Here is an 18,359-nt window from a genome sequence, read left to right as displayed (position 1 = left end):
AGGGAATAATTTTGAAATATGAAGAACAAAGACTGCTATTACTGAAGAATTAAGCTGGCCTTCTTTGATATCCTAACATGAATTCCACTTACTCCTTTCAAGTGCATTTTTTATAATGAAGTAGAAAAACAAGAAATCAAACTAGAAACCATCCAACAACTTCAAGGTAATTATGCATTAAAAACAAAACCAGAGAAACCAAACAGCAAACAAACCCTCTTGGACTTCAGAACTAATGTGACTCCATCATTAATGTTCTCTCTTTACTCTTTTACCCTCTCAGAACACGGGGAGAAGGGAGCCTCAAAAGCAAATCTGGCGTATTGAAATCACTCCCGTAAACCTGATTTGCACGTGTTTCCAAATGTCTTGCTCTCCTAAATGCACTGGAAATTTGGCTGGAAATCTCATGCAATCAGTGATTTTTGCTATCATCTAATAATAGTATTTTTAAAGTAAAAGAATTACATTGCTGGGTATTTATCTTAAAATGGAAAGTTACTTACTCGTAGTCTTGTAACTTGTGTCTGTGGATCAATTAACCTAAAAATTTGTTTTTAAAGACAAACCAGAAAGTAAATTTTACCAAAGTGAAAGAAGATCATTCTGTAAATAAACAGCAGTAGAAGTCAGGAAGCAAACTTACTTTAAACAGTCACAAGTGACTAGCAAGTGTGATTCTGTCATCCTGAAAACATTATGGATGGCGCGAGCTGCGAGTATTTGACGCATTGTTTCATAAACAACATCTGGGCTTTCATCAGACTTCACTTCCATAGAGCCAAGAAATCTTACAATAAATAACTGATGAAGAATTGAATCTATGAAAAAAGAAAAGCATTGAAAAAAACAAACTCCATTTTGGGTTTCCCATTCAAAACCAAAGGTGGACTGCAGTCAAGAAAACTCCAAACTCCTCCTAACTTGGAAAGAGATTGCTCCTACTTAGCAATTAGAGGTGTAATTACTACACAGCATGTCACACATCTTCTCATTTGGTTAATGAACACATTTTTACAACAGATCTTCAGAGAGTAGTTTGTTTTAACTTATCAAATATCTTGCAGTGTAATTAAGCATTTTAAAACTGGTGTTAAATTAGAAGAGAGAACCTAGAGATGAAAACAGAACTACAATTTTCAAAATTTATTTTCAATTTGCAATGAAATAAAATTTTTGTTTTACCTTCTGTTTCAGGTTTTGAGCCTCCAGATTCACCAAAAGGATTTGTGCGTCTATTAAAAAACGAAAACATTAAAGCAGGAGTCAGATTAGAGGAACCATTCATGGACAGTGCAGTAGTCTCATGCTGTGTCAAATACCAACATATAATGAGTTCAACAAACTTGTAATCTGGAGGAATAATGTGTCATGAATCATAAGGAGAAGCAATTTCATGAGGAGTGAGACATAAATTGCTGTATTTGAGGACCCACATTATTGGAAAAATACCAGATATTACTGTCCTATTGCTGCCACAGAAAGTTTTGCTCACATGGGATTTTTTTGTATTTTAATTAAGCCCAAACCAAAACCTTGTTCATGTTTGAAAAGGTGTAGTTTTAGGGGATGAAATTTCACAGAACAGCTTCAGGAAGCACAGCCAAAAGCCGTTTCAGTACTCCATAGGAGCACCCACTTCTCATCACTCTCAAGATACTGAATTACTTACTCAGGAGAAGCCCCTGGGTTTGTTTCAAATGCAGCTTTCTCAAAACATCACTGGGGTTTTACTCCTAGAGGGTCAAGAGAAATGTGGCTATTTCTGGCTCTTGAAGACAGAATTACTATCAGTTACAAAGAAAAGTGAAAATACTCTAGGCTTCCAAGTCTGCATTTTTCAAAAACAGTAAAGGAATGAGCACAGGAAATGGGGAAATTTTATTTAAAACTTGTAGAGGAAATCACCCTTTCTCTTTGGCTAACTGGTAGCTGAAAAGCTATTGGCAAGTGTTCAGTATACTTCAAATTAGGTTTTTTATGGGATTAGTGAAAGTGTCACCTTAATAGGGTTCTAAAAGCAGATTTCAGAACTATGAGGGGAAAAAAGTTCAGTTACACATCATACTGACTGCCAGTTTTATTTCATCAATTATCAAAAATCTTTTAACTAAGAGATGTCTGGTTTAAAGTACTAAAATTTTTCTAGATCAAACTCTGAAGTCAAGATGGCATTGCTACAATGTTTAGATACCATGGACTCAATCAAGAACCATCCCATTAAATGCTGACTTGTGTAATTACAGTAAAAGCAAATTCCTTCTACTAGCATCTTCTACTGCTCAGAGTTCCCTTGTCATTTAATATTAAACTGGAACAGTAAATGCAAAATCTCACAGGATCTCTTAAAAGGCAAAGATAAAATTTAAATATGTCATCAGTATCAGAAACCAAGGAAAGTACTTCTTTTTTAATAACAGATGTGTTACCTATCTGTACAAACACTGCAGTTCTTTATTGAAGGTGATGGTTAACTGAAAATACTGAGCTCAACTCTATCATTTCTGCTATGAAAAATACTATTTTCTAGACTAGAATTATAACTGATGACATCACAGAATATTCTGAGTTGGAATCATCGAGCCCAACTCTCCAGTGAATGGCCCATACAGGGATTGAATCCACAGCCTTGGTGTTACTGGCACCCTGCTCTGACCAGCTGAGCTAGACCAGGCTACCACAGGAATTCAGCTAAGTCTTAAACTTTCCACTTCCTGCAATACAGTTCAAGTCTAGTTTAGATCAGTATGTTCTGAAAGATCTAGTTGGCCTCCTGTTTACGCTGCTATACCAAACAACAACAAAAAGAAAACTGACAAAAAAAAAAAAAGAAAAAATAGATATAATTTTACCTCTTACATCTGTAAGATGCAATTCAAAATTCAAACATTTTCCTAGAAGGCAGGGGGATATAACACATTTTTGTGACCAGAGTCACATAAATTAGTTTTAATCTCTTTGGCTGTTTTTGTTGTTGTTAAGAGCAGCTGGATCTGCAAATACATTTTCTTAATATCTGAATTCTAGAAATGCAGTGATGATTTACAGATCTTTGGGTTTTAGTACATCTCCCACTCAAATACAATAACAAGTAGGAGAAAATGTTTTTATGTTTTGGGATGAACTCTTAGATGATTTTAACTTGTCTGTATGTGAAATTACTCTAGAAGCCTAGATCATTTTCACTCACCTTTCAGCTTAAGAGGAGTGTCATCATATGCCATCATCACCTGGAGGCAGGGCTACCAAATTTCTCTTGAGTTTCCAAGAGGAAATAACCCAAGCTGCTGGGTGAGCAAGCAATAGGAAAGGAAAATACTTCATGAAACCAAAAGTTTAAAATAAATCAATAAATAAAAGCATTGGCTGTTAAAGCAAGAAAAGCTGCTGCAAAATAGAAAACTACACCTTGACTCTAGTGATGTAATTAAGCCTTTTTTTACAATTCCATTTAACAGTTAAACAAACTGTTTTGTTTCACTGGCCACTGCAGAATTTGTGACATCAGTCAGGGAAAAGGCAACGTGTGCTGGAGATGCATCTTAAATGTGGTTCTCTTGTTTGTTTAGTTTTGAATTAGTAACATTAACTTTAGGGATCTTTTCCTTGTCTCTCCATTTCCTACCTGCCCGATTGCCCTGAAGATTTTGCTTGGCCAGGCAGATCTTCACTGACTGGAGATATTATGTCAAATTGGATGGGAGTGTCAGGGGCAACAAGGGAATCCAAGGAAAGTGCTGAGAGAGCTGCTGAGTCAGATCCCAGTGACCCTGTGCTGCTGGTACGAGCTGCAGGAGGACGAGATTGTCTACAACAAAACCAAAAAGGCAGAATTAGGGAGGTTGGTTGATAATAAATTAAACCACAGGGGACACCAATGCAATATTCCAGAACTCAGATGTAAAACAAACCAAAAACTAAAAAACCTGAAGATCAAGGTATAGTAAACAAATACATGTACCTAGTCAAATTTAAGTTAAAGTTATTACTTCCATTAATAATTGCATCAGATTGTTTTAACATCAATCTATAATCACATATTAAGTATAATACAATCTGAGGTCTGCTTCCAGGAGTAGGATATATGAAGAAAAATCTCATCATGAAATCATGCAACAAAACAGACATGATGAAACCAACCAAACTGTCCACCTGCTGGCATTGGGATTACCTGTAACCATGGATGCTCAACAGTGCTTCAGCAGTGAAAGGTGTGTTCAGGAAATTTTCCTCTGGCCTATCAAAGATTTAGTTCTGAACACAGAAAGTTTTGTAGGTTTGTTTGGCATTTTTTTCCCCCCTGGAACTTTATCTAGGATTCTTTTTCTATATGTGCACTTCAGATGCCCTCTGGTTGCTTCACTTACACAGCTGGCCTCATGCTCTCATGCCTCTGCTGAAAGGAAGGAGAAGGAGTGACAGCCTCCAGAGCTGACTGGTTCACACGGGCAGCAATTTCCTGCAGCAGAGATGGGAAAAAATAACTGAAAACATTCTTCTCAAAATAAGATTTTCGTTTTATTTATATGCAGTTGGCAGAAGTTACAAATTCAACCCTTCACAAGAATCTTGCATTCTTAAATTTTCACCAACACACCTGCAGCATTTTCTTCTCATTTTTTTTCTAACACAAATCCTGATGTTAAGTTTCTCAATTTAAGTGAACACACTGGCTTTACAATACTGCCAATGTTAATAAAAGCCAGCAATAGAGAAAAGTTCCTATGGTAAGTCTGGTAAAACAAGCAAATGTAGCCAGGAAAGAAAAAAATCTCATTTGACAAATGCAGCCCTCGACTATGAACTAAAAACCATGAAGACACACTTCATATATAGATACGTGCTCTGTTATAAAACAGTTTTTATTGGGCCAATTCCCCTGATTTAGCAAGTAAAAATCATTATGTAATTTTGTATCAATATGAATTTACTATAGAAATATAAATATAAACATATTACTGAAAACTATACATTTTAGTAAAGTTACCTCAGGGTTTTCACTTAGGTATATCTGCTTAGATATGTTGTTTATGGTGCATATCCACTGAAAAAGAGGAAGAAAAAAGAAAATAAAATCATTTGTCATGTTTTCTAAACAAACTTGATTGAATTCCTGAATTGCTAGTTTCAGCACTTTTTCTACTTCCTGTGTAAATTCAAGGAGCCAAGTATTCTGCACACCCAGCTTGTCATTAAATTTGCTGCCACCTGCATACTGCACCTTACACTTTTAGATTTTACTCACAAAAATTATTTTAGTCATACTAAAACTAAACTAAAGAAAGTTTAACTCACAACTCTGAGGATTTAAAAAAAACCCTCATCAGGATTCTCTGTAACTCATTATTCTGTGCTGCAGATGACATTGTTTCCTCAAGACATTATAAAAATTCAATTTGGCTTTTGTGGAGTTTGCTCATTTCTTGCATCTGCAAGCTAGAATCTCCTTTCTCTCTCTGCTCTGGAAAACCATCCGCTCCTGTTCCTGGCTTTTCAACTTTTCTCTGAAGGAGGAAACTAACTGGAACACTAAGATAAACAAGGTGTTATTAACAAAGATAATCTATTAATGAGAAGAAACAGAAAAAATATGCAGTATGCAGCTATGGTTAGGAATGTATTCTTTCTGTACAGCAGAAAATCACTGGGCTCCATGCACACCTCCTATAAGCTTACCTCTTCATAATCTTTTTTACTTTCTGCCTGCAAGATTGAAGACCTGAAAGAGGAGAATGGAAAAGACAATTTTGTATATTTAAAACGCCTCACAAATACAGTCAGCCAGGAAACTACATTTTCATGTTTACACACTGAAGAACAAGTTATGAAAGGCTGAAGACTGTGTTTGTGCTGAGTGCAGTCAGCAGTTAATTACGGAGGGGAGGAACCTATGCTTTCCTTTCAACTGGAAACAGAAAAGCAACAAAATTCTAATTGTGCCCATGTAATACTTCAGTATTCACAAAATGCAATAATACATGACTGTCAACTGATTATCATAATCTTATTCTGAAATAGTACTCTGCTACATCAGAGCGCTTATAAACAAAAATCCAGACATCAGACAGTAAAAGGACATCCTAGATTTTGCTTCTAAGTAACCACAAAATATAGCAAGCTAACATCTGGCTAAAGACAGACCATCTTTCTTTTCTCTATTTCCTACAACAAACAGCAGTGTAAGACCACTCACTTTTTGCCATCAAAAGACGTTATCTGAAAACAGTACCGTCTGTCCTCACAGTCCACAGCCATCACAGAGCAATTGTCTATGTCCATGACAAGTCCCCCAGCCACATCACCTCTTGCCTGGCTCATCAGATTTCCACCTTGAGTGAAGTAAAACTGTCTCTCCCAACTGGAAGATACCAGCCCTGTCTTACTAAAAGATAAAGAGATCCTCAGTTAGCCTCACTTTTTGCTCACTCTATAATATTAATTGCTGCAATTGTGTTCTAATACAGAAATTCATGCCTCATTCAGTGAGTATTTTACTTTAATTGTTGTTGTAAAAGTAATCTACTTTTTTTTTTTAATTTCTTGGGGCTTATTATATAAATTACACTGAAAAAATCTGAATGTTATAACTTACATTTAATAACTCTGAAAAACAGCTGTTGGACTTCATTAGAAGCAAAGCTCCCTCCTGTGGACAAGGAGCTGCTACTGCATGGAGTCCAGAAGCTCCTCCAAAGGGGATTTTAGTTAAGAGTGTTTTGCCTTGTTTACGTCAAGATTACAATGCTTTATTAATAACTTGGATCCCAAGGCTTTAAGACATTTAAAGACAATCCATCTCAGACACTTCCAGAACAATCCTAATAGACAGAATCTTGTTACTTCCCCATTAGGATGCAGAGAAATTACACACTCAAAAGCTTTCTTTTTAAACTGTAAAAATTCAGGCAAAATTAGACTGAAATCAGGATAATTATGCTTTGCACCTGAATGACATTACATCAGTGTAACAATGAATTTAATATTAATTAGATTAAGAAGTCCAAAGAAAGAAACAGAATAGGTCCTATGTGACTTATTCAACTAAATATGTAAAATCAGCATAGCTAACATTAAAAAAAAATTTTCAACTTCCTTAGTTTTCCTTTCCCAAAATTAAATGCTCTGGATTTTTAAATAACAAGTTAACCTTACTTTCTTGCATTGAGATAGCCAGCTTTCCGTGTCAGATTCCTATGAGCAGGAAACTTCGTAGGATCAGGATCAGGCAAATACAGTGGATCACTGGCCACTTCCAAGTCCTCTATAGTTTGTTGCATGTTTTCTACTTCACAATCCATTTCCCTGCGAACACTAAGATAAAAAAATGCGTTATTAACAAAGATAATTTATTAGTAAGTAGAAACAGAAAAAAATAATTGTCTTGATAAAAGTTTGAAATTCAACAAAGCCAACTTACTTCTGTACACTTGTGCCAATATTGGTCAAAAATTCTTCCAGTTGCTCAGTAAGATTTTCTGAACCCATTTTAAAAAAGCTTATCTTTAGGAAAAAAAAAGGAGGAAAAGGGAGAATTTAGTCATCAATAAAACTACACTAACAATTAACAGATGAAGTCATAGGAGGTTAAAGTTTCTCACAGAAATCTGTTTTCATCCCTCATTCCCACCCAAGCCTCTTACTAAAAGCAGCAGAATGTGTGTTTGTGGCTGCAGGTAAAGGCTGCTGCTGGCCCTGCAGTGGGATTTGTGTCACAAGGATGTACCCAGAGCTGGCTGGAGGAAATACAGAAACACACAGGAATTGCCCTGGAAAAAAATCCCAATGCCTCTCTGTCCTTTTTCAAGCCCACCACTCTGCTAACTGCTGTTATGGGGATGTTATTTGGGAAACATAGGAAAGAACAAACCTGTGAGGATTTGTCCAGGGCCATCCACAGGGAACTAACAATAGGTATTTTAAGTACAGGGTATTCCACAATGGGCCAGAAAATCTGCCACAGCTAAACTGAGGTTAGCCAGGAGAAGTTTCAGGACAGGAAGCCCCGGGACATGGCCCTACCCTTCCGTTTCTTAGATTCAGCAAAAAGCTCCACCTAAGCAACACGTTGCACTAGATTGCTGCACACAACATGCAGAGCTTGGTTCTTAAATACAAGCTGCAAAGTTTCAAAAGAAAGCAAGAGTTCTTGCCCTTGGAAAGCTTTCAGACAATATGCAGAAGTTAATTTCTACTCAGGTCACGTGGCAGTGCCAGATACTGGAAAGTCTGACTTGCAAAAAAACCCAAATCCCATGCTTAATGACATACTTCCGAAAATACAAATAAAGTCTCTCCAAATAACTTTATCATGGTTGTATTTTCTGTTACATCCATCCTCCAGTAAACCAATCAGGAACTTACTTATATTAAGCAAAACCAAACCAGAATGTTTTTTAGCATTCTGGCTCTTCCACAGCCTTGATTGAGAACAGTGGTGATGTGGCTTTTGATGATTATCTCATTTCAGAATAGCTGCCATAGGAATGAGTTTAACTGTCTCCATGTTACTTGCTGAGAAGGTACACTTCCATGTGACCTTGCAGGAAACCTCTAATCAGCTCTTCCCTTTAGTGGAATCAAATGCCCAGCAATGAAAATTTAGGCATTATATCAAATTCAGCCATCTAGGTCTTAAGGAAAAATTAACCTTTTTATTTGTCACCCAGGCTTTGCTAAAAGACTCTCTGATGGCAGTGAGGACATCTCATGAAGAGATTCCTGCAGTGAGTGGGCAATGACCAGTGCCAGCTAATGGCACCATCAGGGCTGCAGCTTTGGCAGCTCCAAGAAGTGGATGGGTGGGTCTTTTTCTCCATTTCCTTCCTTGGATTGCCAAAGAGGTCTTGTAATGGATTTCAGTACATCAACCTTCACGAAGTACTTTTACATCTTCTTTCAGACCTATAGCTTTCAGAATCTGAAATTACCTGAGCTTGCATGTATCCTAGCAAGGGTTCTAGCAGAGAAATTTTCTTCTTGTACTGGAGAGTATTTAATGCACAGAAATAATGCATCATAGTCTGATGCTGTTTTTTCCTTGAAGTATATACATCTTCTGTAACTTCTGCCTTGATCTGAAGAGACACAGGGGGAGGGAGAAAAAGGAATGTTTGAGACTTGGCATTGATCACATGCCTTCTAGACAGCTTTATAGCCCGCATGGATAAACCCACAACCGTGTTCTACCCTCTATCACCAGCAGCTGCGTATCTTATTTTGCAATTCTGCTTCTATAATTTAAACATGAGATATGTGAAAAACAAATACAGCATTCTTTTCTCCCTTGAAAGTGTGGTTATTTCTTCACAAAAACAAACTGCATATGGTATCACAATACTGTTCCTAAAGCATTATCAGTGTTACAAGGACAGGAATGTATTGGAGAAACCTGCTTTTCTGTCTAGACTGCAAAACTGTCAAATGGCACATGGAATCTGCCATACATTGTGTTCCATCATAAATATATATAAGATGAAAATTATTTCTTCTCTAAAAATCTTTACATTAAGATTTTGTTTTACAAACCTTTTCATTTTCCCTTCTTTTTGACAACCGACTGTATCTGGTGATGGCAGCATCGTGGTCTAAGCAATCAAGAGAGAATTTATGATCATTTTCATAAATTAGTGACTTATGAAACAGAGCAGAAAACCTTTTATATCACTGTGTTACACAGACAGCTGAATGAAAAGTTCCATCATATTAACACCTTGATGAATTGTTCTTGTCTGCCTATAATCACTTCACTGCTACAAATACCTGGGCTGAAGAAAAATTCTAACCAGACACAAATGATGCAAAATTGTTACAAAGTTCCCTAAACATCCACTATTTTTCAAAGAACTGTCCATTATGTAGAGAAACTTCACATTAGAAAATCCATATGAAATGAAGCAATTTTCACTCAGAGAAGCAGAATCTTACTTACATAATAAGTTCTCTCCATGGATATATTAGAGGTAGCTAAAAAAATAACTTCTGACAATAGGCAAGAGAACTATGAAATTCATTTTAAGGAGGTAGCATGTTTTTATTGATCCGGTCCTGACTTTAAGAAGTGAGCTAGCACCTTACGTGTTTTGTAATTCTGGTGGCATATTCTACATTATTTAATAACCTTACATACACTTAAGCTGTTGTAAAAAAACCCTTTCATTTTGCCTTAATGCTTCAGTACACAAACCAGGGATTTACAAGTGAACCAGGGAAAGTTGAGTGCCTAAAATTACACCTTAATTAGTTACTTTAAGTCTGCAGGCTTAACTCCACTAATTAAGTACAAATAATAATTTACAGCAATACTGTTATCTTGTAATATTGGTAAGATTAAGTGCTTTACACTTACCATTGCTTGCAATTTGGAAAACTTCTTTTAGAGTTAGTATCTCTAAAAAAATAACGTATCACAATTTAAGTAAGTTGTTATTAACATAACAGTCATGCATTACAGTTTCTCATGTAATGTTTCACTCCTGAACAGTTGAAGGTAACACCCTGTACCATACTGAGCTACCAGCACAAGGTACTACATGGCCAGACAAGTCTGCTCCTACCTGGCACCTGAGGATCATTTCTGTGCTTACCAAAAAAAATACTGTTCTGTAATAATGTAAGGAAGAATTTCTTTTCAAAAGTCTTTGAAAAGTCATCATCAATACAAATGTGTCACCTCTAGTTCCAGTCTGGGTTCTGGCTTGAGCTGGGGAAGTGGAAGCACAAGGAGACAGGAGCAGAAAAGCCCAAAACACACTGGGACTCATCCTAGCTAAAATCAGCCAGGTTCCAGCTGGTTATTGTCTCACTGTGTCAGGGAACTGGAACCAGCACAATACCTTACACCTGTTCTCATCTTGGTTGTGATTTCTGCCATATTACAGTATAAACCAGCAGAGAGCCATGGTCAACTTTGTGGTAAAGCAAACAAAAAAACTGTCCAAGAAGTGCCTATGAAGTCCATAAAGTGTGGGGTCATTACAAACTACAGCAGCTGGTGGCTAAATCTTCCAGTGGGAAAATTTAATTTGTGATTATTGGCTCAGGGATGCCTCTTCAGTGAGTACTAATGGGAGATTTTTCAGGTCCTGAGAAGTAATATCAGCCTTGGGACAGTCACAATCCCTTGCTAAAAAAAAAAAAAAAAAAATCTATAATCTTTTCAATCCATAATTTTGCTGCAAACTCTTGTCAAAGAAGTATTTTCCAAGATTCATAAAGAGTTAGAAGACTTATTAAAGACTTGTCATTTTTATTTCAATTTAGACTTATGATATTCATAGCTTAGGTATACCTACTCTAGAATGTTCACAACAAGGATATTCAAGTTACTTGGGGTTTAAGTCTTATAATTTCTACTTGGAAGCCCATTTGCCACAGCAGTCTATTCACTCCAGTATCTTGAGTAAAATCTATCATAATCACACACATTAGATGTTATTTTAAACCAGGCAGAATAAGGTACAATTATTACAAAAATAAGAACCTGGAAGCTGCACATAAGAAGTCACCTGTATTACCAGCTGGGTTGAAGAACCACATTACTAAATTTTAATATAGTAAATACTACAGCTTTGGCACTTTGCCTTTTGAGTTTAGTTCAGCAATTATATTGATGTCATGAAACAATATATAAATCTTTCCTGAAAATGCAAATTACCTAAAAATTTTTCTTTTCTAACATCTTTGAGTAGCTGCTAAATGTTCATCTTGAATAGAAGATAAGTGCTTCCCTAATATAAGTAATTTTTTTTTGAAACAATAATAGTGTTAAGTTCAACTGCAATACTCTCATTAATAGGAATAACTTAATTTTCTTTTTAAATGGGGAGATGCATACTTTTGAGAGCGGAAAAATAAGTGCTGTATTCTATTTAGTGGAACGAGCTATGGAGATTAAATGCTATGTTTTTATTATTGCTGCTGTTGATAAAAACCAGTATTTGGTCAAGTCCTCTACCTTTTAGATCCCTTTCTTTAAACTGGGTAATAGGAAACATCATTGCATCTGCAAGCTGAGTTGAAAGTACTGCATGGCAAGAGCTGAGCTGAAAAAGACCAAAGAAGGAAATCTTAGGAAAGCAGTGCTGAAACCAAATAAAATCACAATAGCATGACATCAGTGTCACTCAAAAGATAACATGTACAACTCAAACACATTTTTTAATGTTCCTTTTTTTGCAGCTACTTTTTTCTAGGTCCCAGATCTCATCATTGGCTTTTTAAAGAAAACCTTTAGAGTTTAGTTTTTGTCTGAACTTTTCTGGATCATGTCCAAAAAGAGCCTCATACATAACGACTAGTCAGTTTATTTCTCCAGTTTCCCTCCAGCTACGTCACAGCCCACCTTCCACAACTCACAGAGGCAGAACAAAATGTGATCCTCCTCCTAAAATGCTGTTTAAGTGAGGAGAGGGATCACAGCAAAAATCCTGATTCAGCTCTTAATGGTGCTCACTTGTATGTCCTAGGAGTCAGTCTCTAAGAGAGACAGCAGGAGGCTCCTCTGTCAGTCAGGTACCTGAAATCAGGCAATACAGATACCCTCATGTAAATAGTTGCCACTGTGTAATGGTTCTGGCTCTCTCTCTAGTAGTTAAACTACATTTTTTCTCAGCAATGTATCCTCAGTTTGCTGAATTTGTTCTTTCTCTTCAGGTTACATAACTTTAAATAGATGCTGCAATATACAGTTAAGCATTACCTTGTTGACAAATGAATGCCATTTCTGTATCTCCTGGCTTAAAAAAGGCTGGAATAATTAGGCAAAGTTAAAGTCTGTACCTGAAAATGTTAGCAAAGCACATACAAGCACTTACCTCATCAATCACTTTTGCAAATTGCTGCAGAGTGGAAGTCATGACTTCATCATCTCCCCCAAGTGGAAAACGCTGAAAAGCCAAAGAGTTATGTTGTTTGCAGTGTTTTCTGCCATTCACAAAACTAGATTAATCACCTCTGTATCAGGTTGTCTTGGGGTGACTTTATGATGTGTATCCCCTATTGCTGCTCTATGCCCAAAACTTATTTCAAAATATTACACAGTTAAGATACACTGAAGCAGTTCACCCCATTAGGTGGAGAAGGAGGATAGGGAACAGCAGCCTCCTAAAAGAAGCAAGTATTTGTTTTTAACATTTTTAGTCTCAGAAGAGGGGGCTCAGCAGCAAAGCTACAAACAGAGAACCCTTCATAGTTATGAAGGAAGAAAGTTATGGATTCCAGAGTCTGTGCTTTCAGAGATGGAATTATTCTCACAGAGTAAATTATGGTTGTTAATTGGAGATCGCAATGCAACCTCTTCTCTTTGTGACTATTGAAATTAAAATTAAAGCATTTAAAGGTAAACAGGTTTATAAAGTAAAAACAAAACAGAGCCACCCTAAGCAATTCCCAAAAAACTCATCCAAAAGTAAAATATTTCAGAACTTATTAATATTCTTCATGGTAAGAGGAACTTCATTCTGGTTTAGTTAGAAGAACTAAAATAAAGACACTAGATTCTTTTGGCAAAGATTTGAACCACCAACTACAGCAGTTCATTTTATCTGGACCAAACCTAAACACATTCTACACTGTGCTCTGGGAGATAAAAGGCTACAAAAATACACAGTCCTGACCACACACAGACAACAGTGATTTACGCAGTACCTGTTTCTCATATTCCTTCAGAAGCTTTGAAGTCAGATGAGTTGCTGCACTTAATTCATTCTGATTAAAAAAAAAAAGGGAAAAGATCAAAATCAACAAAAACTCACACAGTTAAAGTATATACAAATTTAAAATACAGCCATAAACTCAAATTTTTAGAAAAACATACAAAATAGATTCTGTTTCTGGCATAAAAAGTGGAGTTATTTCTAGATGAATATATTGTGGGTAAAAAAACAACCTCCCACTTGGTACATACTATTATACACACCAAGATCATTTTAGCATGTATAACATTTTACAAACACTTGGGAAATACATTAGAGATACTAGGAGAACAGAGAACATCATTTCACTTGGCATCAGAAATTCTGTTGCAAAAAGAATCACAAGAATTTGGTCTTTACCACTCCCTAACATACAGAAAAACAATCATTAATTCTTACTTTATTTCACTTCTACGTTTAAGGAATATGGAAGTTAAAGAAAAGCATATTGCTCACAATAATGTAACATAAAGCAAGAGACGTGAAATGTGGTTCCAAAGCTTTATAACACATTCAAAAATTTCACTAACACTACCTGTGCATCATATATTCTGTGCATGGCTTGAAACAACTGATTGATGTAATTGGATATTGCAGCAGCATCTTCTTCAAATACTCCCAGCAAAGAGCGGGTCTGTAACAATCAAACAGCCAAAACATGAACATGACAAGTTAGAAGAGAAGAATTTAAATATAATGGGATTTCAGACTTAAATAGCATTATTTCAGGTTTCATTACTGAAAATTTTATAAACCCTCCAGCCCCATTTAAAGGAATGATACTTGTTGCATGCCAAAGAATCTTACAGACATCCAAGCTCAGCTGTCCTCCTACTGTCAGCCTCTCTTCAGGTTAATACATTTTCAGAAGGGAAAGGACAAAGGGAGATGGACAACTGTTAGAAGTTGAACCTGTGGGCAATTACTGGGCTCACTATGGTACCTCCCTAAGGAGAAGGGTGAAGTTGACTGGTATTGAACAGCTTGCCAGGTATACACATTTCCCCTGCAGTGAGATCCAAATAAAGGCTGTGGCTGTCCCATATTGTCCAATCTGGACACAGACAGTTGCTGGTTGTGCTTGGACCTGTAACTCACCTGTGGAATAACCATCAATTCATGTGATCAAAAGGTTGAGATACTACACCAAACCAAAACAAACAATACAACCTACATCTGATTGTCCTCAACATACATGTTTCTCACTGCTGAAAGGGAGTGGAAAGATCTGTCCTTGTGTCCTTACCCCAGCTTGTCAGTCTGTCTGTTCCTTAGCTGGTGTCACCCACAAGCCTGATGACTCTTTTGTCCTATTGCACTGCCTGCATCACTGATGGTGCTTAACAGCATCCACCTCAAAAATCAACCTCTTTTCTCACTGGCCACCTATTAGACTAAAACACTGATCTCTATCTGTAAGCCCAGCTATCCAGCCAGTTTTTCCACTCAGGTCACAGTCTGTACCTCTCCCTTTTGGCCAGAAGAATGTTGCCAGACCATGTCAGAGTCCTTGCATAAGTCAGGGTGACTGACATCCCCTACTCTCCCTTCTGCCAAAATGACTGACTCGATGAGAAGGCAATCAGGTTGCTCAGGTGTAATTTGCCTGTAAGCTCAAATGAGATGCTGACTGCATGTTCTCGCATCCTCTTTGCACTTGGAAGCAAGGTTATTCCTCACCATGAGGATACTGAATGGCTTCCTTCCACCACGACAAAAATCCCAAAGGGGAAAAAGCAGAGGATGTACCAGTAACTCTGCACAGCCTACACGGGCTTTTCCTAAAAACACTGGTCAGGATGCTTGGCTGTAGGATCAGGAGCAGTGCTTGCAAGAGCCACGAAAGAAATACTTTAGCAATGTTTTAGCAAAACATTGTATTTTTTGCTAAAAAATACTTTAGCAATGTTTTGTTTCTAGGTTTACACTAAAATTAATGTCCAGACAGAAAATTGAAGGAATCACAAGCACATAATTGTTTTTTCCCCAAATGATGATTGTTAAACACTTGAAATTGGAAGTTCTATTTTTTAGTCTTCCCTCTGTCTTGAAATTTCTGAAGTCTTTAGTCCATCTCCCCTTGAAGCATGAAGGTCTTTTTCAGTTACTTCAGAAATTCTTTGCTTTCAATGATAATCAAAGAGTACACATTAAACTCATATAAAATATATTATTTAACAATTCTTTTGACATAAAATTCTTTTCTCTAACTTGCATTAGATGCTTGGCTGTATCACAATTACTGTCATGCTATATAATGTCTAAAAGATATTTAAATATTAAAAAATCTAATCAAACAGCATAATCAACACAACAAATAGCTTTAATGCTGGTTCTAGTTTATAAAACAAGTGGAAAGAGGTGGAGAAGAACTCAAATCTTTGCCAGGTGTGGCAACATGTGTCATCCTAACAGCCTTGACTCTCCCATTAAAGTAGACATACACGAAGGAATGCAAAAGAAAAAAATTACATGCTACTATAACCACTGAATTATACACTCATGACCTTTAAACCTGAACATAAATAAACCTGAGCTTGTAATTTTAAAGGAGTATCATGTAAGGTTTCTGGATTATATTTACTCTTTAAAACCGAACATTGAAAAAAATATATTTCTATGTTTTATTTTAAAAATGTCAGTTATTGATGTTCAGCATTCAAAATAATATGATGAGATACTGATGGAAAGAAATTAACCTGAAACTGTAAACAAGCAGACTTCTGCTTAGCAGAAAATTAGGCATTGTTTACTTGTGTTTCTAGTAAAACTCTGCATCATTCTGCATGCTCTTTAGGATTCTTTCAACCCGTGTTTATGAGCAGGCAAATGGGAAAGGACCAGGGAGAAGCTGCACAAAGAAACCACCTCGTTACAAGTCAGTGTTAAGCCTTCTATGCCACCATATGGAGGGCACTGCAAGCGACAGAAGACAGAGCCTGTGATACCAGAGTCTCCTGGCTTTTTTGTTGTGCAATGCTTTGGGAATGCAAATCAGTGTGAGCAGAAGCTCTCTCTAAATACACACTGAGTATGTGTGTGTGTAATATATGTCCAAAGCTAATACTTAAATTGCTCTGTTTTGCATAGCAATTTGCATAGCAAAAGACTATGTAAACTTGGCACTTGGTTTAGGCCTGACAGCACAGTGGTTAGATTTTTATCCTGTGACAACAGGAAATGAATGGGTTTGAACATTTTAGAAAAGCCTTTCCTTCCCTCAGACAGAGAAAAAGTTTGATATGACGTTTATATAACTACAGTCAGTGTCTGAAACATGAACTCCAGGCCATAGTGCAGCACTAAACAATGACCCAGGCTGATGAGCATTTCAATATTCCAGCATGAATGTATCGAAGTCACAGCAACGCCTCTAGAGAGAGGGTTCTGCTTTCTTCAACCATTTGTTGCCATTTCCATTGCACTGATTTCAAAGGAACAGAAATTAACTAATGCAACAAATGGACTACCCTAACAGAAGACCACTGAGTCCTTACTAGAGGACCTGGCTCCCAGCATCCACCTGAAATATTAAGTTGACTGAAAGATGCAAATTTTCTACCTAAAACAGAAGACAATATTGGCAAATCCAATTGTTTAAGCACCTCATTGGGCTGAATTAGGCTTTACTTGTTTGCATCACAAATAACCTCACACGGAAGATTCCAGAATTCACAATTACATTCCATTAAATAACATTTTTTTCATGTGCTTCCCAAACGTCCTCAGATGATCCTGAAGTTCATGTTACATTTGACATTTCCTGTAAATATGAATGGTTCTGACCTCCTTAGACTAAGAAAAGACCTTCAAGAGATAATTTTTTAAAATCAGTATTATTATAAGACTTCCAAAATTTTTTCCCTCTTCATGAGATAACAGCAGGTTTTGCCCCTGGACCAGAGCCCACATTAGAGGTGAGATCGCATCTCACATCCAGCATTTGAGCTATCTGGGGCACTATCCTTAGGAAAGGACGATTCCTTTTCTGCATGGCCTTCTCTTGCCTTTTTTAAGTTGTCCTTCCGCTTGATAGAGAATTGCTACAATGACTGTCATTTTAGAGGCTAAAATTCCCTATTTAACAAGTGAAAGTTTCCCTTCCTATGGCCAAGGAATTAAAACTACCAATGCACATGCTATTGCAATATAGGACATCCCACTCACTACATAAACAATGCATCAGAAGATTTTAATTCAAAAGCCTGCCATAAAAGAAAATATATTGCAAACTTTTTTCCCACATCTAAGAAGCACAGTACAAGGACTTGCTGTTGCTGCTGCCAGCAAGAGAAACCAGTGCAATTAAATAAAGCATTTCCTACTTTAGAAAGAAACACCAGTGCACTACAGGGCATCGCTGACACAGATCAGGCACTAGCAATGGAAGGGAAGAATCGGAGCAATGAGAGGCCTCCGGGCACCACGTGCTTCCCACCTACTCTCCGCATTAACCATCGCCGCGATAACCTCACCCAGTACCTGCCGTTCATACGGGGCTATTAAACCTTAATGCGATTTTTGTGAAAAACAAAGAGGAAAAACCGTTCTGAGAAGGCAACACGGGTTTTGTGGTCACGAGGTGTCCAAAATCAAGCCTGGGCGCGAAGGCGGGGGCGGGGATCAAGGAGCAGGTGGCGGCACTGCCCGGACGGCGCTGCCGCAGCA

General features: G+C 37.1%; 1 protein-coding gene across 1 annotated transcript in view; it reads right to left on the bottom strand.

The window, feature by feature from the left end:
• Nucleotides 1–16,659, bottom strand: part of APPL1 (adaptor protein, phosphotyrosine interacting with PH domain and leucine zipper 1) — a 23,973-nt gene extending 7,314 nt beyond the window's left edge. Inside the window, exons 1-19 of the mRNA XM_008632205.2 lie at nt 16,640–16,659; nt 14,514–14,522; nt 14,227–14,331; nt 13,645–13,704; nt 12,813–12,884; nt 11,954–12,041; nt 10,346–10,387; nt 9,526–9,584; nt 8,928–9,074; nt 7,418–7,500; nt 7,153–7,311; nt 6,194–6,382; nt 5,677–5,719; nt 4,988–5,044; nt 4,368–4,459; nt 3,626–3,808; nt 1,186–1,235; nt 647–821; nt 507–543 (exon numbers count right to left, since the gene is read on the bottom strand). Of these exons, the coding sequence (XP_008630427.1) occupies nt 507–543; nt 647–821; nt 1,186–1,235; nt 3,626–3,808; nt 4,368–4,459; nt 4,988–5,044; nt 5,677–5,719; nt 6,194–6,382; nt 7,153–7,311; nt 7,418–7,500; nt 8,928–9,074; nt 9,526–9,584; nt 10,346–10,387; nt 11,954–12,041; nt 12,813–12,884; nt 13,645–13,704; nt 14,227–14,250 (1,560 nt within the window). The 5' untranslated portion in view covers nt 14,251–14,331; nt 14,514–14,522; nt 16,640–16,659. The remainder of the gene's footprint in view (nt 1–506; nt 544–646; nt 822–1,185; nt 1,236–3,625; nt 3,809–4,367; nt 4,460–4,987; nt 5,045–5,676; nt 5,720–6,193; nt 6,383–7,152; nt 7,312–7,417; nt 7,501–8,927; nt 9,075–9,525; nt 9,585–10,345; nt 10,388–11,953; nt 12,042–12,812; nt 12,885–13,644; nt 13,705–14,226; nt 14,332–14,513; nt 14,523–16,639) is intronic.
• Between the last annotated feature and the right edge of the window lie 1,700 nt (nt 16,660–18,359).

Source organism: Corvus brachyrhynchos, unplaced genomic scaffold, assembly GCF_000691975.1.
Source record: "Corvus brachyrhynchos isolate BGI_N302 unplaced genomic scaffold, ASM69197v1 scaffold4, whole genome shotgun sequence".
In the NCBI taxonomy this organism is placed as follows: Eukaryota; Metazoa; Chordata; class Aves; order Passeriformes; family Corvidae; genus Corvus; species Corvus brachyrhynchos.
Note: the sequence above shows the minus strand (reverse complement) of the source record. Positions and strands in the feature narration are given on the sequence as shown.